Raw genomic sequence first — 25,194 nt, 5'->3', positions numbered from 1 at the left:
GGCCACTATGGTGGCATCTTTAAAAAAACAAACAAACAAACAAAAAAAACCAAAAAAAAAACGGACACCAAAACTATTAAAATATTCCTACACATTTTCAAAAACACATGAGAAACACAATATTGAAGTACTTATCCTGCTGTCTCCTTTTTCATTATAATAAAAGTAACAGAATGGAAAACTTAAGTACTTTATGTTTTTAGTCCATGACATTCTTGTTACTTTTATATATGAAACTTCACCTTTCTCCAAATTTTCTGGAGTTGGCAATGTGGAAACCTCAAAGATAGTAGCTCTTTCAGTTTATCACCATAGATATAATTATGGGTCACAGACATAGTCCTATCTATGAAAAGAGATCCAGAGAATTACTACCGTGAAACAGCCAGCTAAAATGAAAATATAATTGGAATTCTGTGCTCTAAAAAGTGGATCATAATTTTACTTCACTCTATCTCCCTAACAAAATTCAGCAAAGTCAACTTTGGATGTTTCATTCAGTTATTTGACAGCAAAGATGAAAACTACAATCCAGAAATGAAGAAGGGGACACCAAATCTCAGAAATCTGTTCTACAGAAAAGTTACTGCCAAGTATATTCCTGTCAAAATATTACTTCATTACTTCTAAATAAGACAGAGGTCTTCATTCTACACTAATTCTAAGTGTTGCCTTAAATTTTAGGTACACTTCACTAGTTTAAAATGACAAACTATTCAGGAAATTTGTATAAACAAGTTAAAGGCCTCTATAATATCGGAAAGCAAATCATTTTACTTCCTCTTACATTACCTGATAATTATATACAGGCGACTGATATCTAGTGATGACCTGAACTGGTGCATTTGGATAAGTACGATATGCCTGAAAATAAATTATACAGAAAGAATGAATTAATAAGGTAAAACTTTTTTTTTAATTAGAAAGAAATATTCCCAGTAGAACAAAAATATGAAAAACATTGAAATACTAATTATTTTTCTATATACAACAATGCAGAATTGTGTATGACTGACTGATTTATGAAGAATGTATTATTCTCGGTCAAGTCCTACGGTTGGGCGTGGAGGGGGAACAGACAAATGACAAAAGAACTGGCTATTTCACCAGGCAAACTTAACCTTACTTATATTGTGTACTTATGCCCACCCAGAAGTTATTTCTTACACTGGTGATAAGGCTACATTAAGACAGAGTTCAATGTAAGTTAAATTAATACATTTGCTATTTCGCTGTAAAAATGCTTCCGGACTGATTTGTGTTTGACAATATTATAAGGTAATATGTAGTTCTACAGAATTTATGGCGTTTTCTGTACTTTATGTTGAAAAACTAAGTGCAGTATATAATCCAATACTGGAAAAGAGACAGTATAAAGTCTCATATGTTTCAATAAATACTAATTGTTTGAATACATATAGGTACGCAGCAGGCATGAATACACCCAGGTTCGGTAATGGCTCACAGTAAATGTTAAAAGTAGGGCTTTTATTCTAGCCATTGGTCAGAGAAGGAAAAAGAAGATGAGGTATACCGTATGTGTTTCAAGCACAGGGAAAACGTCAACAAATGAGAAACACTGAATAACTATTTCACTACTATTCTGTTACTTTATTTTCCATCAAAGAAAATGTCTTTTCAACTAAGATATAAATAAAATGAACTAAGAAGGAAATAAGCGTTATTTATCACCAATAAGTGACAGAGTATGTCAAATCTACTTTAAATAGCAAAGTAACAAGGATCAGAGACACTACATGCTAAAAACTGATGGGATTTACAGATATCTAAAACTATCAGAACTCTACCCATTCCAGAATCAGAATATATCCAGAAGTCAGCAATTTATATGCAGAGGCATCTGGAAATCATTTCAAATAAAGAATAGCTGGATTAATTGCTAAACTTAGAGAAGAATAAAGTAGGCAGACACATGAGAAGAACTGCTTTCAAATATTTTAGTTACATGGGGGAAAGCAGCTCAGGTGTTATAGAGGTAATGCTCTTTTTAATCCTACTCTTCTTTAAGAGTAATTAACAGAAAAACATTTCTGTTTCTCTTTATCAAATTTTTTATGCTTGGTAAATCCAGACGCAGATTCTAATCAGATACATGCTCTTCTAAAGCCAAATTAATACTACCGTTCTTAGGTAAAGCCACATTAGGACTACCTTTCTTACATTAAATAATCTACCAACAAGTAACTGAACACTTGTCATTACGTGGATAAGCCATTGCTTAAGTATACAAAACCTGAGAGAGAAAAAGGCACTGTTGCTGCCATGGGAGGTTAAAAAGAAAGTAACAAAACGTAACACATTAATATAAAGGATGATTTAAAATATTTATAGGCACATACGACACACAAAAAATCAAGAAAGAAGAGGAAGTATATGTTTCACTAATTCGCTTTACCAGAGGAACAACATAACTCCTTTGCGCCCCAACAGGCCAGTGCAGTGGAATCTTTTTAAAAAAAAAAAAAAAAAAGTAACCAAAATTATGTAAATACTCCTACACATTTTCAAAAACCCGTGAGTTACATAATATTGAAGTATTTATCATGATGGCTCCTTTGTTATAATGAAAGAAACAGAATAGAAAAAAAGAAGTACTTTAGGTTTCTAATCCCTGAAGTTCTTGTTGTTACTTCTACATGGAAAACCTCAATCTTCCCAATTTTCTGGAAATAGAATTGTAGCATCCTCAAAGATATTAATTCTTTGAATTTGTTACCACACATATGATTACGGGTCATAGATAAGAGTTGTATCGTTGAAAACAGACCCAGAGAACTACTACCATGAAGCAGCAAGCTAAAATAAAAATACAATTGGAATTCTGTGCTCTAAGAATTGGGTAAAGCTTTTATTTCACTTTATATCTCTGCAAGATTCATGAAAGTCAGCCTGGATGTTTCAGCTCTTTGACAGCAAAGATAACAAAATACATGCTGAAACAAAGACGGAAACACAAATCTCAGAAATTGTTCTACACAAAAGTTATTGCTGAGTACACTCCTGTCAAAATCTGATTTCATCACTTCTAAGTAACACAGAGGTCCTCATTACACGAATTCTAAGTGATTTCTTAAATTTTAGGTACATTTCACTACTTTAAAATGACAAACTATTCAAGCAATTTGTATAAACAAGTTGAAGGCCTCAATAGTAGCTGAAGGTAAAACATTTTACTCCCTCTTCAATTACCTGATAATTATATACAGGCAACTGATATCCAGGGATGACGGAATTTATAGATATAAATTGATCTGGTGAATCTGGATAAGTAGAATAAGCCTGAAAATAAAGTTGACAGAAAGAATGGATTAATACGGTAAAACATTTTTTTTAAATAGAAAGAAATATCATACCCAATATAACAAAAATATGAAAAACTTTGAAACAGTAATTGTTTTTCTACGTACAGCAATCCAGATTTCTAAATGACTGACTTTATGAAGAAATAAAAATTGTCTGTCAAGTGCTACCCTTTGGGTGGGGAGGGGGAAGAGACAAATGACAAAAGAAGTGACTATTTCACCAGCCAAAGTTTACCTCATATATACCGGGTACTTATGCCCACCCAGAAGTTATTTCTTACACTGGTGATAAGGCTCCATTAGGATAGATTTCAACGTAAATTAAATTCATACATTTGCTATTTCTTTGGCAAAATACTTCTAGATTGTTTGGTATTTGACAACATTATAGGGTAATACTGTAGTTCTTCGACAGATGTTACGGCTTTCTCTATACTTCATTTCCACAAATTAAGGGCAGTATATAGCCATAACTGGAAAAGAGACAGTATAACGTCTTCTACGTTTCAATAAATTCTTACTGATTAAAAACATACAGGTAGCAGCATTCATGAATATACCCAGATTCAGTAATGGCTCACCGTAAATGCTAGAAACACGTAGGGCTTTTCTTCTAGTCATTGCTCAGAGAAGGAAAAAAGAAGAAGAGGTGTACCCTACACGTTTCAAGTACATGGAAAATGTCAACATATGAGAGACACTGAAGAACTATTTCACTACTATTTTGTTACTTTATTTTCCATCAAAGAAAAGGTGTTTTAAACACACACTGAAATAAGAGGAACGAAGAACAAAATAAATGTTATTTATCACCAGTAAGTGACAAACGATGTCAAATCTCACTTTAAACATCAAAGCAACCAGCATCAGAGAAATGACATGCCAGAAACTCACGGGATTTACATAGAGTAAAAGAGATCAGAAATCTACCCATCCCAGAACCAGAATATATCCAGAAGTCAGCAATTTATATGACGAGGCATCTGGAAAGCACTGCAAGTAAAGAATAGCTAGGTTAACCGCTAACCTTGGAGAACAATAAACTAGGCAGACACATAAGGAGAGCTGCTTCCAAATACTTTAGCAACTAGTTACATAGGGTGAAAAAGGAAGAGACAGGAAGAGATTTGTTCATGTGTCTAAAGAGGTCATTTCTGAGAGAAAGCCTTGCAAAGTACATAGAAGATTTTTAGCTCAAATAACCAACACTAAGAGTAAGAAATTTCTAACAAAAGTAACAAATTTCCCATTACTCACACTGTTTAAACAGGGATTCCATTGCCACTTACTACGGAAAGTGTAGATACAATTCCACAGACGCAAGGATGACTACAATAAACAAGAGAACAGGACCATAAGCACTTCTTACCTGAACGTACTGAGTTATAGGATTCAGCGTGATTAGGGGCTGCAGGCAAGTTTCAGTGTTTGCATTCCTCCAGATGTTCTGAAACTGTGGTGGAGGAGGAGGATTTAATACCAAAGGACGTGGCTGCACAAGACGAGCGCCTTTTTGAAAAGCAAGAAGAAAAAAGCCTATTTTTAGTTATTTGAAAAGCTACCCGGGTCAAAAAAGAACAATTTCTTTTCCTACTCACAGAACTTTTGTTTCCTGATTGCAGGGCCCAGCTTCAGCTTTTTACCCTGGAGATGTATCTGTGACTGAAAAGAGAACAGTAACAAAACTAGAATCCATTTTCAAGTCTTAGCTTCCAAGACTTGGGTAAACACCTAAAGCTTTCTAAGGTTCCTATCATCATAGACGATCAGTGACAACTACGCACCAAATTAAATGTTGTCATCATGAAGCCACCTTATTTACCCTTGCCACTCTAATCAGTGTCAAGAGGCATCAAGTGAAAGTTGATCAAAAACTTTTCATCACCCTGTCTCCAACCTTTCCTGTCTGTAGTTCATGAACCTAGGTGTCCACTCAAAAATAAACATGATCTATCAAGTTATGGGAGGTTACTCTGAGTTTGGATTTTGAACAGGAAGTCTAACTTTCTCCAAATTTTACACAAGTCTGAGTATATCACTAACACTAAACGTCGTATCAGTAAGATAAATAAGGGACTTTTCCATTGAATTACTTACCTCTACTATCTTCTGGACATCCACGTCATCAACAAATGAAACAAATCCATAGCTATGAAGGCAGACAAATGAAGCATAAAATCACCATCATACAGTACATGGTTCAGAACTTCTACTATTCTATATACAGAAGTGATCATGACCAAAGATGAATAATATACCATGATAAGTATTTGCTAACATGCACATGACAGATCCTCTACAAATACTACTTTTTCTTAAGTAGAACTATGTCAAAATGTGCTAGGATTAGGGTACTGTGAAAACTTCATTGATTAACAAAAAATTCACATCTGTGAACCTGAATTTAACTTACTATCTAAGACAAGGTGGTTAAAATTAAAGATGCTCTGCAGTGTATGAAGAAAACAACAATTTGAGAAAACTGATTAACTCACCTGTATGAAATAAAAATTGCAGACATTTCAAAACAAACATTAGAAAAATGATTAAATAAAAGAACTGGTAATAACCTTTTATCCCCTACGTGAAAGAAATTAACACCGCAAACAGTTTCATTTATACAAGGGTCAGAATATCAGTTTTGAAGTCTTGTCTCATACCTATAGAACAGGGGACTAGAGTTCAGATATTTTTGATAAAATTACTCACCCTTTGGACACACCACTTCGATTTGTGATTATCTTCACTTCTTTCACTGAACCGTATCTACCTAAGCAGCTTCTGATCTCAGTTTCATCCGTCTATGGAACAGAATGGAACGTCAGAGTAAAAATTCAGCATTCAAAAATTTCAACTTTACTACAATTTTACTACCATGAGGGGGAAATTTCTTCCCCATTTATCCCCAAAATGACCAGTAGCTCTTTGTCAAAGATATTTTTAGTACCTATGGGTCAAACCTGAAAGCAATTCTAAACCTCCATGAAGTACAAAAACACATTAAGTTTGTAACAGGGCCCAAATCCCACTGTTCATGATGTACTTTAAGGTAACAATGAGGTATGAATACAATACCCTATCATCAATTCCACCAACGAAAACAGTGTTTGGCATGATTTTGCCTTCTGGTAAAACCCAGCCTTGGCTAGCCGCAGCTGATGAAGACTGGGTGCTGGCCTCTCTGCAGGTGGTTGAGTTGGGAGTCTCAGGATTTGCAGCAGACTGTAATTTGGAAAGTAGACATCATAATTACGTATGCAGGCAAAACCCATACACAATGTGAAATATCATTTTTGTATTTTAAGTATAATATATTTTACATAAGTTATTTTCATTGGAAATTAGTCACCAGTGCAGCTCAGTGCAGGCTCAGGATTTAAACTAATCAGAGGACATCAGCATGGAATTTTAACCAAAGGATATACTACTTTCTTAAACCTAGTGTCGCTCATCACCGTGTCTTGTATAATGCTGTGGAAGAATACTCAGTCAGTATTTGTGAAAATACTCTGTGAAGTAGTTAAAAAAGACACCCAAAACTAGAAAGTTCAGATTTGTAAAAATTAAAGTTTTAAAATCATCCTGTTCTACATTCGTGAGCAACTTTTCACTTTACTGAGTAGACTAAAGATAAACCTTAAAAAAAAAAAAAAGAAGCCGCACCAAAAACAAAATAAACCTCAATGTTTTAAACCAATTTCTTATAATCTTCTTCCCTAACGCTAGGGTGTTCAAAGCATCTTCTGAAATAACATTTTTCTTCCTGAGTAACGCAAAATCAGTCCAAGTGATAATTCTAATTTTCACAGTGGCCTGATAGATATAAATGAGTGAATTCATTTTGTACGTATAAAGTGGTAAAAGTGGAAAAGTGGTATGCCAATGTAAGTTAGTGTCCTGTTATTTGAATTTATTTTCAGCAGATTTGTTTTCGAGTTTCTTTTTTGGCTCCACTATTTAGCTGACTTATTTTGAAAAAAGTTTAATTAAGAACTAATCGAAACATCAGGAAACTATGACACATCATTAATTTAAAAATCACTGGTGAAGTGCTGTTGACTCTGAAAGCACAAAAAGCTGCCTAAGAGAAAGCTATTACACATACAGCTGTCTGAAAGAAAACAAAAGACGAAAGAAACTGTGTATCTTTTTGAACAACACAATAACCTTATAGTAGTAAGAAAGGAGTTCCTACTTTGTTAATTAGATGCTAGAAGTTACTGATTCTACACAGCTTTACTATACATGAAATCTAAATTGTGAAATCAACTGAAGCCGAGGTTACTGCACTTCTCTTTTCTTTCCTGCCTGTACTTGCTATTTTGGGTTTGTAACTAATGCCTAATGCTTTCCTTTAACAGCTTTATTTCATGACAGTGTTGTGGAAGAAAAATTTAAAACACTATTTTTAAGTTTTTCCTTTCTAAAAATGTCTTCCATTATTGTTTTTTCCAAATGACATTAAGCTGCATTATCTTGAACTATTAGGAACCTGATTAGATTTCCCTTCCCTATACACAATTCACCAATTCCTTCTCAGTTCATTCAGAAATCCCAAACAGAATAAAACAAAAGAAATTCTGAAATTCTTGTAGTTCTTCTCTTTTTCAATTCCCCCTTGATTTGCGGATGAACTTTGGCTATGTTTTTCTTTGATAAACAAGCTACATTACAGTATTGTCTCTGCACCATAGTGTTTGGATGTATTTTAATTTAGAAATCTAACATCTGGCAGAAACCTGTATCAGATTATGAGAGGTTATGGAAATGCACTGATTCTCAACTGGGCAAGATTTTTGAGCCCCAGGGGCATTTAGCGACGTTTAGAGATTGGCTGTCACAGCTAAGATGTATTCCTGCAATCTGATGGGCTGAAGCCCAGCCATGCTACTGCACATCCTACAATGCAAAGACAGCCTCCTACAATAAAGAATTATTTGGTGCCAAATTTGCAAAGGGTCTGGTTAAGAAACCTTGTGACAGTGCCACAAGAATTGAAGAGGAAAATTCTTGTTTGGGAAGAACCTGATTTCCATTGCTCACGAAAGTGAATCTTTTCATGACCTCAGTTTCAGTTTCCTTGCTTCAAAACAAATGGCTGGAAAAGATCTCTGGTGCCTCTTCTGATTCTCATACTCATTTGGATACCCGAAACAACCGTAGTTTGGTAAAGAAGAAAAAAAAGGCATTTGGTTTTATAAGAAGTTTGACTTTAGCTTGGATCTTATAAACTGGCTGCCTGCTCAACTGGAATCGTACATATAAAATTCACCGAATCTCTTTAATAGAGTCATCATATTTTAAATTAAGGAAGTAATGATCATGTCCTAGTCCTCGGCCAGCAGGTGGCGATCAAAGCAAACAAAGTAAGCAACGTACTTCATTTTTTGCAATGTACTTCATTTTTGCCATGGCTCGATTAGCAGGGATTGTTCAATTCCCACTGTGTGTGTATTTATACATAATTATATAATGTATATATAAAAATCCACAATCAACAGACAACCTTTGGTTACTTCTAAACTATGGCCAAAAATATAAATCAATGCTTAGGATAAGAAAAGTTTAAGTTTAAAGAAAGTACCAACGTAACCGTCAATGGCATCCTGAAAACAAACTGCATTAAAGAAGTAATTTTCTTAATCATATCTTCAAGTGAGTTGTTGAATTTTGAAATGAGAAATGTTGGAATAGTAAACAGGAGTGAGCTTCAAGACCATCATATACACAACTCTCATTGCCACATAGAGCAAATACATTCCTTGTTACATGTGGACAACCAAGTGACGACGACAGCTAAAAGCTGCAAAAAAATTATCGTTATTTAAACTCCTGGGAGGTCAGCTCCTTTGCCAGTATTATCTAATTCAATTACTGTGTCAACATGTAAGCAAATTGGTATTTATATAAACTGACCAGGAAAAAGCCTATCATTTGTAGTCAGCAAAGTTACATTGGCAGCAAAAGAGGAGGAGCAAATAAAGAGAGTGATAAAATTTAGAAAATACGACGTGAAAATCAGAATGAAAACTTTAGTAAATCAAAGCGCAGATTCTCGGGGAGTGGTGCGTGGGGAGGATGAAATTCAAGCAATAAACAATCCTGGCAAAACAAAGCAAGAAAACACAAGAAAACAAAAGTATATATGAGACCTGAAAAATGGGTTGTGGCCATAGATAATAAAAGAATGCTATGCCGAAACTCTGTTTTCAAAGAGGAAGAAAGTATTTCTCAACGCATTTTACAAAGCTAAAAGCATATAAGCAACAAAGCCTCACCCAGATGATCCATCCCTGCCCTCAACACAAATGGGAAATTCCAGCAGTATATAAAGAGTCTAAGTTTATATTGGGAATGCAAGAATACTCAATTTGCAGGACACATTACTTTAATTCATCACTGAAAATCATTTGACAAAATACAGCACTCATTTTTAAATTTTTTTAAAACCCAAGTAAAATAGAGATAGAGGAATCTTCTTTTCGATCAATCTCATTCTACCCTATCATCAAGCTTACAAGTGAACTAGTTGAGTCAACTGAACTGAAAATAGGAATAAGGTAAGGGCACCAGGGCACCTCCTTATTACTCCTATATATTTTTTCCACTATGTATGACAAAAGTGAATACCAATACAAAGTCTTCTATGAATCAGTAAGAAAAATAAAATTAAAAACCTAATTTAAAAAGCTAAAGATCAATGATCAACTTCAATGATGATTTTAAAAAGTGGGCATCAACACAATGTAATATTTTCCAGCTATTAGGCTGACAATTTAAAAAATACTAGTAACTTTCACTGGAATGGGTGTGGAAAAGAGAGCGCTCTACACACCGTCAATGAGAAAATACCAATACGTGATTTACCAAGAGTACTGTGGAAAAGGTGCATCATGATTTGATAAGCGGGGATACTCACCAGTATACTAAAAAGGAGAAGTAGTTATAAAATTGTTATAAAAGGGGCAAAGTGCTTTCACCTAGCTATTTCACTGATAGCAATTCATCTCAAGAAATTAATAGCAGAAGCGTGCCAAGATATTTACACAAAGATATTCATGGCATCGCTTTTTTTCAGACTGAGTCTCTCTTTGCTGCCTAGGCTGGAGTGCAGTGGCACAATCTCAGCTCACAGCAACCTGCGTCCCAGGATCAAGTGATTCTGCTGCCTCAGCCTCCTGAGTAGTTGGGATTACAAGTGTGCGCCACCACGCCTGGCTAATTTTTTTGTGTTTTTAGTAGAGACAGGAAACAAAAATCATTCAAATATTCCTTCACATTTTCAAAAATACATGAGATAACACAATATTGAAGCACATACGCTGGCTCCTTTAATTTGTTATTATAATAAAAGAAACGGAACAGAAAAAAGAATTACTTTAGGTTTCTAATCTCTGACGTTCTTGTTGTTAACTCTATTATGTAAAACCTCAACTTTTTCCCAATTTTCTGGGGTTGGTATTGTGGAAATCTCAAGGATATTAGTTCTTGGAATTTATTACCACAGATATGATTATGGGCCACATACACAGTCATATCTATGAAAAGAGACGCAGAGGACTATTATTGTGAAGCAGCCAGCTAAAATACAAATATAATTCAAATTCTGTGCTCTAAAAGGTGAGTAGTAATTTTATTTCACTCTGTCTTTCTAAAAAATTGATAAAAGTCAGTCTGGATGTTTCAGTTATTTGACGGCAAAGATGAAAAAAAACCATGCTACAATATAGAAGGGGACACCAAGTCTCAAAAAACTGTTCTACAGTGAAGTTTTTGCTAAGTACATTCCTGTCAAAATATTATGCAATTACTTCTAAATAATACGGAGGCCTTCATTCTAGACTAATTCTAAGTGTTGTCTTAAATTTTAGGTACATTTCACTACTTTAAAATGGCAAACTATTCAAGCAATTTGTATAACAAAGGGCTCAATAATATCTGAAAGTAAATCATTTTAGTCCCTCTTAAATTACCTGACAATTATATACAAGCAAATGACATCCAGTGATGACGTGAACTGCTGAATTTGGATAAGTAGGATATGCCTATAAATAAAGTTTACAGCAAGAATGTATGAATACGGTAAAACATTTTGTTAATTAGAAATACTATTCCCAATATAAAAAACTATGAAAAAGTTTTAAAACATTACTTTTCTATATACAGCACCGCAGATTCTAAATGAGTGACTGATTTTATGAAGAAAGAAAGATTCTGTCAAGTGAGGCCCTTTGGCTGGGGAGGAGGAACAGACTAATGAAAAAAGAAGTGACTATTTCACCAGACAAGTTGACCTTATTTATACTGTGTACTTATGCCCACCCAGAAGTTATTTCTTATTCTGGTGATAAGGCTCTATTAAGACAGACTTCAATGTAAGTTAAATTAATGCATTTGCTTTCTTTCTTTCTTAAAATACTTCCAAAGGGTTTTGTATTTGACAAGACCACAGGGTAATATGAAGTTCTCCTATAAATGTTACGGCTTTTTCTGTACTTCATTTCAAAAAACTAAGGGCGGTATATAATCCGCAACTGGAAAAGAGACAGTATAATGTCTTCTACGATTCAATAAATACTTAGTGATTGAAAACATATACATAGCATCACACATGAATACACCCAGATTACGTAATGGCTCACAGTAAATGTGAGGAACAGGGCTTTTTTTCTAGCCATCGTTCACAGGACGAAAAAGAAGCAGAGGTATACCCTACCCGTTTCAAGTACATGGAAAATGTCAACAAACGAGAGACACTGAAGAACTATTTCACCACTATTTTCTTACTTTATTTTCCATCAAAGAAAATGTCTTTTAAACTAAGACATAAATAAAACAAACTAAAAAGAAAATAAACGTTAGTTATCACCAGTAAGTGACAGAGTATGTCAAATCCTACTTTAAATATCAAGGTAACCAGGATCAGAGAAATTACATGCCAGACACTCACGGGATTTATAAATATAGTAAAACACATCAGAAATCTCCCCATTCCAGAACCAGAATATACCCAGAAGTCAGCAATCTATATGAGGAGGCATCTGGAAAACACTGCAAGTAAAGAATAGCTGGATGAATTGCTAACCTTAGAGAAGAATAAACTAGGCAGACACACGAAGACAGGTGCTTTCAAATATTTTTGGAACTAGTTATTTGGCGGGAAAGCAGTTCGGGTGTTTTAGAGGTAGTATTCTTTTTTCTTCCTATTCTTATTTAAGAGTAATTAATAGCAAAACATTTCTGTTTCTCTTGAACACTTTTTTTTTTTTTTTTTTTACGAAGGGAAAGGCCGGAGGCAGATTCCAGGCAGATACACGCTCATTCTAAGGCCACATTAATATTACCTTTCATGGACTGTATAGTCAATCTAAAAGTAACTGAATTCTTATCATTATGTGGACCAGCCATTGCTTAAGCATGCAAAAACCTGGGAGAGAAAAAGGCACTGTTGCTCCCATAAGAGTTTAAAATTGGGTTAAAAAGAAAGTAACAAAATGTGCCACATTAATACAAAGAACGATTTAAAAAAACTACAGGCACGTATGAAATAGAAAAAAATCAAGAAAGAACAGGGAGTGTACGTTTGGCACATTCACTTTACCTGAGGTACAGCATAACTCCTTTGCTCCCCAACAGGCCGCTGTGGTGGCATCTTGGGGGAAAAAAAAAAAAAAAAAAGGAAACCAAAATTATTCAAATATTACTACACATTTTCAAAAACACGTGAGACAGACAACATCGAAGTACTTCTCATGCTGGCTCCTTGGTTAATAGAATAAAAGAAACAGAATAGAAAAAATAAGTACTTTAGGTTTCTAATCCCTCAACTTCTTGTTCTTCCTTCTACATAGAAAATCTCACCTTTTTCCCAATTTTCTGCAAATCGCATTGTGAAACTCTCAAAGATACTAATTCTTTGAATTTGGTACCACACATATGATTATCGGTCATAGATATAGTTGTATCATTGAAAAGAGACCCAGAGAACTACTATCATGAAGCAGCAAGCTAAAATAAGAACACAATTGGAATTCTGTGCTCTAAGAATTGGGTAAAGCTTTTACTTCACTCTGTATCTCTAAATTCATGAAAGACAGTCTGCATGTTTCAGCTCTTTGACGGCAAACATAACAAAATACATGCTAAAACAAAGATGGGAACACCAAATCTCAGAAATTGTTCTACAGAAAAGTTATTGCCAAGTACCCTCCTGTCAAAATATTATTTCATCACTTCTAAATACTACAGAGGCCTTCATTACGCTAATTCTAAGCGTTTTCTAAAATTTCAGGTACACTTCACTAGTTTAAAATGACAACCTATTCAGGCAATTTGTATAAACAAGCAGAAGGCCTCAATGGTAGCTGAAAGTAAATCATTTTACTCCCTGTTCAATTAACTGATTATTATATAAAGGCAACTGATATCGAGTGATGACCTGACCTGGTGAATTTGGGTAAGTAGAATAAGCCTGAAAATAAAGTTTACAGAAAGAATGGATTAATACGGTAAAACACTGTTATTTTAATTAGAAGGAAGTATCATTCCCAACGTGACAAAAATAGGAAGAACATTGAAATAGTAATTGTTTCTCTACCTACAGCAATGCAGATTTCTAAATGAATGACAGACATTATGAAGAAACAAATATTCCCTGTCAAGTGCTACCCTTTGGGTGGGGAAGGGGAAGAGACAAATGACAAAAGAAGTGCCTATTGCACCAGCCAAAGTTTACCTTATTTACACTGTCTACCTATGCCCACCCAGAAGTAATTTCTGACACTGGTGATAAGGCTCTATTAAGCCTTATTAAGATAAGGCTCTTATTTCAACGTAAGTTAAATTAATATATTTGCTATTTCTTTGGCAAAATACTTCCAGACTGTTTTGTATTTGACAATATTATAGGGTAATACTGTAGTTCTTCGACAGATGTTACGGCTTTCTCGGTACTTCATTTCCACAAATTAAGGGCAGTATATAAGCCACAAATGGAAAAGAGACAGTATAATGTCTTCGACGTTTCAATGAATACTTACTAATTAAAAACATACAGGTAGCAGCATTCATGAATACACCCATATTCAGTAATGGCTCACCGTAAATGCCAGAAACAAGCAGGGCTTTTATTCTAGCCATTGCTCAGAGAAGGAAAAAGAAGAGGAGGTGTACCCTACACATTTCAAGGACATGGAAAATGTCAACAAATGAGAGACACTGAAGAACTATTTCACTACTATTTTGTTACTTTATATTCCATCAAAGAAAAGGTCTTTTAAACACACACAGAAATGAAAGGAACGAAGAACAAAATAAACGTTATTTATCACCAGTAAGTGACAGAGGATGTCAAATCCTACTTTAAATATCAAAGCAACCAGCATCAGAGAAATGACATGCCAGAAACTCACGGGATTTATAGACAGAGTAAAAGAGATCAGAAATCTACCCATCTCAGAACCAGAATATATCCAGAAGTCAGCAATTTATATGAGGAGGCATCTGGAAAGCATTGCAAGTAAAGAAGAGCTACAGAAATCTACCCATCCAAGAACCAGAATATATCCAGAAGTCAGCAATTTATACGAGGAGGCATCTGGAAATCATTGCAAGCAAAGAATAGCTAGGTTAACTGCTAACCTTAGAGAACAATAAGCTAGGCAGACACATAAGGAGAGCGGCTTCCAAATGCTTTAGGAACTAGTTATATGGGGTGAAAAAGGAAGAGATAGGAAGAGATTTGTTCGTATGTCTACAGAGATCATTTCTCAGAGAAAGTCTCACAAAGTATATAGAAGATTTTTAGCTCAAATAACCAACACTAAGAGTAAGAAATTTCTAACAAAAGTAACAAATTTCCCATTACTCACACTGTTCAAACAGGGATTCCATTGCCACTTACTATGGAAAGTGTAGATACAATTCCACAGACGCAAGGATGACTACAATAAACAAGAGAACAGGAACATAAGCAGTTCTTACCTGAACGTACTGAGTTACAGGATTCAGCGTGATTAGGGGCTGCAGGCAAGTTTCAGTGTTTGGATTCCTCCAGACGTTCTGAAACTGTGGTGGAGGAGGAGGATTAAATACCAAAGGACATGGCTGCACATGACGAGCACCTTTTTGAAAAGCAAGAAGAAAAAAGCCTACTTTTAGTTATTTGAAAAGCTACCCGGGTCAAAAAAGAACAATTTCTTTTCCTACTCACAGAACTTTTGTTTCCTGATTGCAGGGCCCAGCTTCAGCTTTTTACCCTGGAGATGTATCTGTGACTGAAAAGAGAACAGTAACAAAACTAAAATCCATTTTCAAGTCTTAGCTTCCAAGACTTGGGTAAACACCTAAAGTCTTCTAAAGTGCCTATCATCATAGACGATCAGTGACAACTACGCACCAAATTAAAATTTGTCATCATGAAGCTACCTTACTTACCCTTGCCACTCTAATCAGTGTCAAGAGGCATCAAGTGAAAGTTGATCAAAAGCTTTTCATCACCCTGTCTCCAACCTTTCCTGTCTGTAGTTCGTGAACCTAGGTGTCCACTCAGAAATAAACAGGATCTATCAAGTTATGGGAGGTGACTCTGAGTTTGGATTTTGAACAGGAAGTCTAGCTTCCTCCAAATTTTACACAAGTCTGAGTATATCTCTAACACTAAACGTCATAGCAGTAAGATAAGAAAGAGATTTTTCTATTACTTACCTCTACTATCTTCTGGACATCCACATCATCAACAAATGAAACAAATCCATAGCTATAAAGGCAGACAAATGAAGCATAAAATCACCATCATACAGTACATGGTTCAGAACTTCTACTATTCTATATACAGAAGTGATCATGACCAAAGATGAATAATATACCATGATAAGTATTTGCTAACATGCACATGACAGATCCTCTACAAATACTACTTTTTCTTAAGCAGAACTATGTCAAAATGTGCTAGGATTAGGGCAGTGTGAAAACTTCATTGATTAACAAAGAATTCACATCTGTGAACCTGAATTTAACTTACTATCTAAGACAAGGTGGTTAAAATTTAAGATGCGGTGCAGTGTATGAAGAAAACAATTATTTGAGAAAACTGATTAACTCATCTGTATGAAATAAAAATTGCAGACATTTCAAAGCAAACATTAGAAAAATGATTAAATAAAAGAACTGGTAATAACCTTTTATCCCCTACGTGAAAGAAATTAACACCGCAAACAATTTCATTTATACAAGGGTCAGAATATCAGTTTTGAAGTCTTGTCTCATACCTATAGAACAGGGGACTAGAGTTCAGATATTTTTGATAAAATTACTCACCCTTTGGACACACCACTTCGATTTGTGATTATCTTCACTTCTTTCACTGAACCGTATCTACCAAAGCAGCTTCTGATCTCAGTTTCATCCGTCTATGGAACAGAATGGAACGTCAGAGTAAAAATTCAGCATTCAAAAATTTCAACTTTACTACAATTTTACTACCATGAGGGGGAAATTTTTTCCCCATTTATCCCCAAATGACCAGTAGCTCTTCGTCAAAGATATTTTTAGTACCTATGGGTCAAACCTAAAAGCAATTCTAAACCTCCATGAAGTACAAAAACACATTAAGTTTGTAACAGGGCCCAAATCCCATTGTTCATAATGTATTTTAAGGTAAAAATGAGGTATGAATACAATACCCTATCATCAATTCCACCAACAAAAACAGTGTTTGGCATGATTTTGCCTTCTGGTAAGACCCAGCCTTGGCTAGCCGCAGCTGATGAAGACTGGGTGCTGGCCTCTCTGCAGATGGTTGAGTTGGGAGTCTCAGGATTTGCAGCAGACTGTAATTTGGAAAGTAGACATCATAATTACGTATGCAGGCAAAACCCATACACAATGTGAAATATCATTTTGTATTTTACGTATATTTTATATAAATTACTTTCATTGTAAATTAGTCACCAGTGCAGCTCAGTTCAGGCTCAGGATTTAAACTAATCAGAGGACATCGGCATGGAATTTTAACCAAAGGATATAGTACTTTCTTAAACCTAGTGTCGCTCATCACCGAGTCTTGTATAATGCTGTGGAAGAATACTCAGTCAGTATTTGTGAAAATACTCTGTGAAGTAGTTAAAAAAGACACCCAAAACTAGAAAGTTTAGATTTGTAAAAGTTAAAGTTATTAAAATCATCCTGAGTTGAAAATTTAGGGGAGGAGCCAAGATGGCCGAATAGGAACAGCTCCGGTCTACAGCTCCCAGCGTGAGCGATGCAGAAGACGGGTGATTTCTGCATTTCCACCTGAGGTACTGGGTTCATCTCACTAGGGAGTGCCAGACAGTGGGCGCAGGTCAGTGGGTGCGCGCGCTGTGCGCGAGCTGAAGAAGGGCGAGGCACTGCCTCACTCGGGAAGCGCAACGGGTCATGGAGTTCCCTTTCGTAGTCAAAGAAAGGGGTGACAGACGGCACCTGGAAAATTGGGTCACTCCCACCCGAATACTGCGCTTTTCCGGCGGGCTTAAAAAACGGTGCACCAGGAGATTATATCCCGCACCTGGCTCAGAGGGTCCTACGCCCACGGAGTCTCGCTGATTGCTAGCACAGCAGTCTGAGATCAAACTGCAAGGCGGCAGCGAGGCTGGGGGAGGGGCGCCCACCATTGCCCAGGCTTGCTTCGGTAAACACAGCAGCTGGGAAGCTCGAACTGGGTGGAGCCCACCACAGCTCAAGGAGGCCTGCCTGCCTCTGTAGGCTCCACCTCTGGGGGCAGGGCACAGACAAACAAAAAGACAGCAGTAACTTCTGCAGACCTAAATGTCCCTGTCTGACAGCTTTGAAGAGAGCAGTGGTTCTCCCAGCATGCAGCTGGAGATCTGAGAACGGGCAGACTGCCTCCTCAAGTGGGTCCCTGACCCTGACCCCCGGTCAGCCTAACTGGGAGGCACCCCCCAGCAGGGGCAGACTGACACCTCACACGGCCGGGTACTCCAACAGACCTGCAGCTGAGGGTCCTGTCTGTTAGAAGGAAAACTAACAAACAGAAAGGACATCCACACCAAAAACCCATCTGTACATCACCATCATCAAAGAGCAAAAGTAGACAAAACCATACAGATGGGGAAAAAACAGAGCAGAAAAACTGGAAACTCTAAAAAGCAGAGGGCCTCTCCTGCTCCTCCAAAGGAACGCAGTTGCTCACCAGCAACGCAACAAAGCTGGACGGAGAATGACTTTGACGAGCTGAGAGAAGGCGGCTTCAGACGATCAAATTACTCTTGAGCTACGGGAGGATATTCAAACCAAAGGCAAAGAAGTTGAAGCCTTTGAAAAAAATTTAGAAGAATGTATAACTAGAATAACCAATACAGAGAAGTGCTTAAAGGAGCTGATGGAGCTGAAAACCAAGGCTCGAGAACTACGTGAAGAATGCAGAAGCCTCAGGAGCCGATGCGATCAAATGGAAGAAAGGGTATCAGCGATGGAAGATGAAATGAATGAGATGAAGCGAGAAGGGAAGTTTAGAGAAAAAAGAATAAACAGAAACGAGCAAAGCCTCCGAGAAATATGGGACTATGTGAAAAGACCAAATCTACGTCTGATTGGTGTACCTGAAAGTGACGGGGAGAATGGAACCAAGTTGGAAAACACTCTGCAGGATATTATCCAGGAGAACTTCCCCAATCTAGCAAGGCAGGCCAACATTCAGATTCAGGAAATACAGAGAACGCCACAAAGATACTCCTCGAGAAGAGCAACTAACTCCAAGACACATAATTGTCAGATTCACCAAAGTTGAAATGAAGGAAAAAATGTTAAGGGCAGCCAGAGAGAAAGGTTGGGTTACTCTCAAAGGGAGGCCCATGAGACTAACAGCGGATCTCTCGGCAGAAACTCTACAAGCCAGAAGAGAGTGGGGGCCAATATTCAACATTCTTAAAGAAAAGAATTTTCAGCCCCGAATTTCATATCCAGCCAAACTAAGCTTCCTAAGTGAAGGAGAAATAAAATACTTTACAGACAAGCAACTGCTGAGAGATTTTGTCACCACCAGGCCTGCCCTAAAAGAGCTCCTGAAGGAAGTGCGAAACGTGGAAAGAACAACCGGTACCAGCCGCTGCAAAATCATGCCAAAATGTAAAGACCATCGAGACTAAGAAGAGACTGCATCAACTAACGAGCAAAATAAACCAGCTAACATCATAATGACAGGATCAAATTCACACATAACAATATTAACTTTAAATGTAAATGGACGAAATGCTCCAATTAAAAGACACAAGACTGGCAAACTGGATAAAGGGTCAAGACCCATCAGTGTGCTGTATTCAGGAAACCCATCTCACGTGCAGAGACACACATAGGCTCAAAATAAAAGGATGGAGGAAGATCTACCAAGCAAATGGAAAACAAAAAAAGGCAGGGGTTGCAATCCTAGTCTCTGATAAAACAGACTTTAAACCGACAAAGATCAAAAGAGACAACGAAGGCTATTACATAATGGTAAAGGGATCAATTCAACAAGAAGAGCTAACTATCCTAAATATACATGCACCCAATACAGGAGCACCCAGATTCATAAAGCAAGTCCTGAGTGACCTACAAAGAGACTTAGACTCCCACACATTAATAATGGGAGACTTTAACACCCCACTGTCAACATTAGACACATCAACGAGACAGAAAGTCAACAAGGATACCCAGGAATTGAACTCAGCTCTGCACCAAGCGGACCTAATAGACATCTACAGAACTCTCCACCCCAAATCAACAGAATATACCTTTTTTTCAGCACCACACCACACCTATTCCAAAACTGACCACATACTTGGAAGTAAAGCTCTCCTCAGTAAATGTAAAAGAACAGAAATTATAACAAACTATCTCTCAGATCACAGTGCAATCAAGCTAGAACTCAGGATTAAGAATCTCACTCAAAACCGCTCAACTACATGGAAACTGAACAACCTGCTCCTGAATGACTACTGGGTACATAACGAAATGAAGGCAGAAATAAAGATGTTCTTTGAAACCAACGAGAACCAAGACACAACATACCAGAATCTCTGGGATGCATTCAAAGCAGTGTGTAGAGGCAAATTTATAGCACTAAATGCCCCCAAAAGAAAGCAGGAAAGATCCAAAATTGACACCCTAACATCACAATTAAAAGAACTAGAAAAGCAAGAGCAAACACATTCAAAAGCTAGCAGAAGGCAAGAAATAACTAAAATCAGAGCAGAACTGAAGGAAATAGAGACACAAAAAAACCCTTCAAAAAATTAATGAATCCAGGAGCTGGTTTTTTGAAAGGATCAACAAAATTGACAGAGAAGAATCAGATAGATGCAATAAAAAAATGATAAAGGGGATATCACCACCGATCCCACAGAAATACAAAAGGAATTTGTATTTCAATTCCTAGAAATTTCAAAAGAAATTTGAAAGGATCAACAAAATCGACAGAGAAGAATCAAATAGATGCAATAAAAAATGATAAAGGGGGTATCACCACCGATCCCACAGAAATACAAACTACCATCAGAGAATACTACAAACAGCTCTACACAAATAAACTAGAAAATCTAGAAGAAATGGATAAATTCCTCGACACATACACTGTCCCAAGACTAAACCAGGAAGAAGTTGAATCTCTGAATAGACCAATAACAGGATCTGAAATTGTGGCAATAATCAATACCTTACCAACCAAAAAGAGTCCAGGACCAGATGGATTCACAGCCAAATTCTACCGGAGGTACAAGGAAGAACTGGTACCATTCCTTCTGAAACTATTCCAACCAATAGAAAAAGAGGGATTCCTCCCTAACTCATTTTATGAGGCCAGCATCATCCTGATACCAAAGCCGGGCAGAGACACAACCAAAAAAGAGAATTTTAGAACAATATCCTTGATGAACACTGATGCAAAAATCCTCAATAAAATACTGGCACACCGAATCCAGCAGCACATCAAAAAGCTTATCCACCATGATCAAGTGGGCTTCACCCCTGGGATGCAAGGCTGGTTCAATATACGCAAATCAATAAATGTAATCCAGCATATAAACAGAACCAAAGACAAAAACCACATGATTATCTCAATAGATGCAGAAAAGGCCTTTGACAAAATTCAACAACCGTTCATGCTAAAAACTCTCAATAAATTAGGTATTGATGGGACGTATCTCAAAATCATAAGAGCTATCTATGACAATATTGACCCACAGCCAATATCATACTGAATGGGCAAAAACTGGAAGCATTCCCTTTGAAAACTGGCACAAGACAGGGATGCCCTCTCTCACCACTCCTATTCAACATAGTGTTGGAAGTTCTGGCCAGGGCAATGAGGCAGGAGAAGGAAATAAAGGATATTCAATTAGGAAAAGAGGAAGTCAAATTGTCCCTGTTTGCAGACGACATGATTGTATATCTAGAAAACCCCACTGTCTCAGCCCAAAATCTCCTTAAGCTGATAAGCAACCTCAGCAAAGTCTCAGGATACAAAATCAATGTACAAAAATCACAAGCATTCTTATACACCAACAACAGACAAACAGAGAACCAAATCATGAGGGAACTCCCATTCACAATTGCTTCAAAGAGAATAAAATACCTAGGAATCCAACTTACAAGGGACGTGAAGGACCTCTTCAAGGAGAACTACAAACCACTGCTCAAGGAAATAAAAGAGGATACAAACAAATGGAAGAACATTCCATGCTCATGGGTAGGAAGAATCAATATCATGAAAATGGCCATACTGCCCAAGGTAATTTACAGATTCAATGCCATCCCCATCAAGCTACCAATGACTTTCCTCACAGAACTGGAAAAAACTACTTTAAAGTTCATATGGAACCAGAAAAGAGCCCGCATCACCAAGTCAAAAGAACAAAGCTGGAGGCATCACACTACCTGACTTCAAACTATACTACAAGGCTACAGTAACCAAAACAGCATGGTACTGGTACCAAAACAGAGATATAGATCAATGGAATAGAACAGAGCCCTCAGAAATAACGCTGCATATCTACAACTATCTGATCTTTGACAAACCTGAGAAAAACAAGCAATGGGGAAAGGATTCCCTATTTAATAAATGGTGCTGGGAAAACTGGCTAGCCATATGTAGAAAGCTGAAACTGGATCCCTTCCTTACACCTTACACAAAAATCAATTCAAGATGGATTAAAGACTTAAACATTAGACCTAAAACCATCAAAACCCTAGAAGAAAACCTAGGCATTACCATTCAGGACATAGGCATGGGCAAGGACTTCATGTCTAAAACACCAAAAGCAATGGCAACAAAAGCCAAAATTGACAAACGGGATCTAATTAAACTAAAGAGCTTCTGCACAGCAAGAGAAACTACCATCAGAGTGAACAGACAACCTACAAAATGGGAGAAAATTTTCGCAACCTACTCATCTGACAAAGGGCTAATATCCAGAATCTACAATGAACCCAAACAAATTTACAAGAAAAAAACAAACAACCCCATCAAAAAGCGCGCGAAGCACATGAACAGACACTTCTCAAAAGAAGACATATATGCAGCCAAAAAACACATGAAACAATGCTCACCATCACTGGCCATCAGAGAAATGCAAATCAAAACCACAATGAGATACCATCTCACACCAGTTAGAATGGCAATCATTAAGAAGTCAGGAAACAACAGGAGCTGGAGACGATGTGGAGAAATAGGAAAACTTTTCCACTGTTGGTGGGACTGTAAACTAGTTCAACCCTTGTGGAAGTCAGTGTGGCGATTCCTCAGGGATCTAGAACTAGAAATTCCATTTGACCCAGCCATCCCATTACTGGGTATACACCCAAAGGACTATAAATCATGCTGCTATAAAGACACAAGCACGTGTCTGTTTATGGTGGCATTATTCACAATAGCAAAGACTTGGAACCAACCCAAATGTCCAACAAGGATAGACTGGATTAAGAAAATGTGGCACACATACACCATGGAATACTATGCAGCCATAAAAAATGATGAGTTCATGTCCTTTGTAGGGACATGGACGAAATTGGAAATCATCATTCTCAGTAAACTATCGCCAAGAACAAAAAACCAAAATCCGCATATTCTCACTCATAGGTGGGAATTGAACAATGAGAACACATGGAAACAGGAAGGGGAACATCAGACTCTGGGGACTGTTGTGGGGTGGGGGGAGGGGAGAGGCATAGCATTGGGAGATATACCTAATGCTAGATGACGAGTTAGTGGGTGCAGCGCACCAGCATGGCACAAGTATACATATGTAACTAACCTGCACATTGCGCACATGTACCCTAAAACCTAAAGTATAATAATAATAAATAAATGAATGAACAAATTTTTTAAAAAATCATCCTGTTCTACATTCATAAACAACTTTTCACTTTACTGAGTATACTGAAGATAAACCTTAAAAAAAAAAAAAAAGACCCCGCACCAAAAAGAAAATAAGCCTCAATGTGTTAAATCAATTTCTTATAATCCTCTTCGCTAACGCTAGGGTGTTCAAAGCATCTTTTGAAATAACACTTTTCTTCCTGAGTAACACGAAATCAGTCCGACTGATAATTCTAGTTTTCAAAGTGGGCTGATAGATATAAATCATACCATCTTTATTTTCAGATTAAAAAAACACATACATATAACTCATTCATTTTCTAGATTCTGATCAGAACTGTCTTTATTCTTTCCACTGTTGACTCTAAGGTTAATGTAAAATTTTCTGAAGTAGTATTCATAACTAATATATATGTTGGACAAACAATATAGCACAGTGAAACAAAAATTAATTTAGTCAGGAGATCTAGGTTTATGTCCCTTACAGGTAAGTGGTTATAAGCCACCTACTTACTTACCAGCTATGTATCTGTGGGCAAACTGCTTTGAGAATGAAATGAGATAACCTCTGTGAATTCATTTTGTATGTATAAAGTGGTAACAGTGGTAATGCCAATGTAAGTTAGTGTCCTGTTATTTGAATTTATTTTCAGCCGATTTGTTTTCAAGTTTCTTTTTTGGCTTCACTATTTAGCTGACTTATTTTGAAAAAAATTTTAATTAAGAACTAATTGAAACAACATCAGGAAACTATGACACATCATTAACTTAAAAATCATTGATGAAGTGCTGCTGACTTTAAAAGGTAAGTACAAAAAGCTGCAAAAGACAAAACTATTACACATACACCAGTCTGAAAGAAAACAAAAGACGAAAGAAACTGTGTATCTTTTTGAACAACACAATAATGTTATCAAAGTTAATAAGAAAAGTGGGTTCCTGCTTTGGTAATTAGATGCTAGAAGTTACTGAGTCTAATTAGATGCTAGAAGTTACTGATTCTACGCAGCTTTACTACACACGAAATCTAAATTGTCACATCAACTAAAGCCGAGGTTACTGCATTTCTCTATTCTTTCGTGCTTGTACCTGCTATTTTGGGTTTGCAACTCATTCCTAATTCTTTCCTTTAACAGCGTTATTTCATGACAGTGATGTGGAAGAAAAATTTACAACACTATTTTTAAAGTTTTTCCTTTCTAAAAATGTCTTCCATTATTGTTTTTTCCAAATGACATTAAGCTGCATTATCTTGAACTACTGGGAACCTGCTTAGATTGCCCTTCCCTATAGACAATTTACCGATTCCTTCTCACTTCATTCAGAAATCCCAAACAGAATAAAATAAAACAAAACAAAAGAAATTCTGAAACTCTTGTAGTTTCTCTCCTTTTCAACTCCCCCTTGATTTGTGGATGAACTTTGGATATGTTTTTCTTTGATAAGCAAGCTATATTACGGTATTGTCTCTGCACCACAGTGTTTGGATGTATTTTAATTTAGAAATGTAACATCTGGCAG

General features: G+C 36.6%; 1 protein-coding gene across 1 annotated transcript in view; it reads right to left on the bottom strand.

The window, feature by feature from the left end:
- The window catches only part of LOC129025947 (deleted in azoospermia protein 4-like), a 64,741-nt gene that overhangs the window by 23,322 nt on the left and 16,225 nt on the right, over positions 1-25,194 (bottom strand). Inside the window, exons 9-20 of the mRNA XM_063660935.1 lie at positions 17,006-17,152; positions 16,641-16,732; positions 16,029-16,080; positions 15,535-15,598; positions 15,306-15,445; positions 6,399-6,545; positions 6,033-6,124; positions 5,421-5,472; positions 4,922-4,985; positions 4,693-4,832; positions 3,211-3,300; positions 793-864 (exon numbers count right to left, since the gene is read on the bottom strand). Coding sequence (XP_063517005.1) covers positions 793-864; positions 3,211-3,300; positions 4,693-4,832; positions 4,922-4,985; positions 5,421-5,472; positions 6,033-6,124; positions 6,399-6,545; positions 15,306-15,445; positions 15,535-15,598; positions 16,029-16,080; positions 16,641-16,732; positions 17,006-17,152 — 1,152 coding nt within the window. The remainder of the gene's footprint in view (positions 1-792; positions 865-3,210; positions 3,301-4,692; positions 4,833-4,921; positions 4,986-5,420; positions 5,473-6,032; positions 6,125-6,398; positions 6,546-15,305; positions 15,446-15,534; positions 15,599-16,028; positions 16,081-16,640; positions 16,733-17,005; positions 17,153-25,194) is intronic.

This window comes from Pongo pygmaeus, chromosome Y (assembly GCF_028885625.2).
Source record: "Pongo pygmaeus isolate AG05252 chromosome Y, NHGRI_mPonPyg2-v2.0_pri, whole genome shotgun sequence".
Classification (NCBI taxonomy): domain Eukaryota; kingdom Metazoa; phylum Chordata; class Mammalia; order Primates; family Hominidae; genus Pongo; species Pongo pygmaeus.
This window is presented reverse-complemented; position numbering and strand designations above follow the sequence as displayed.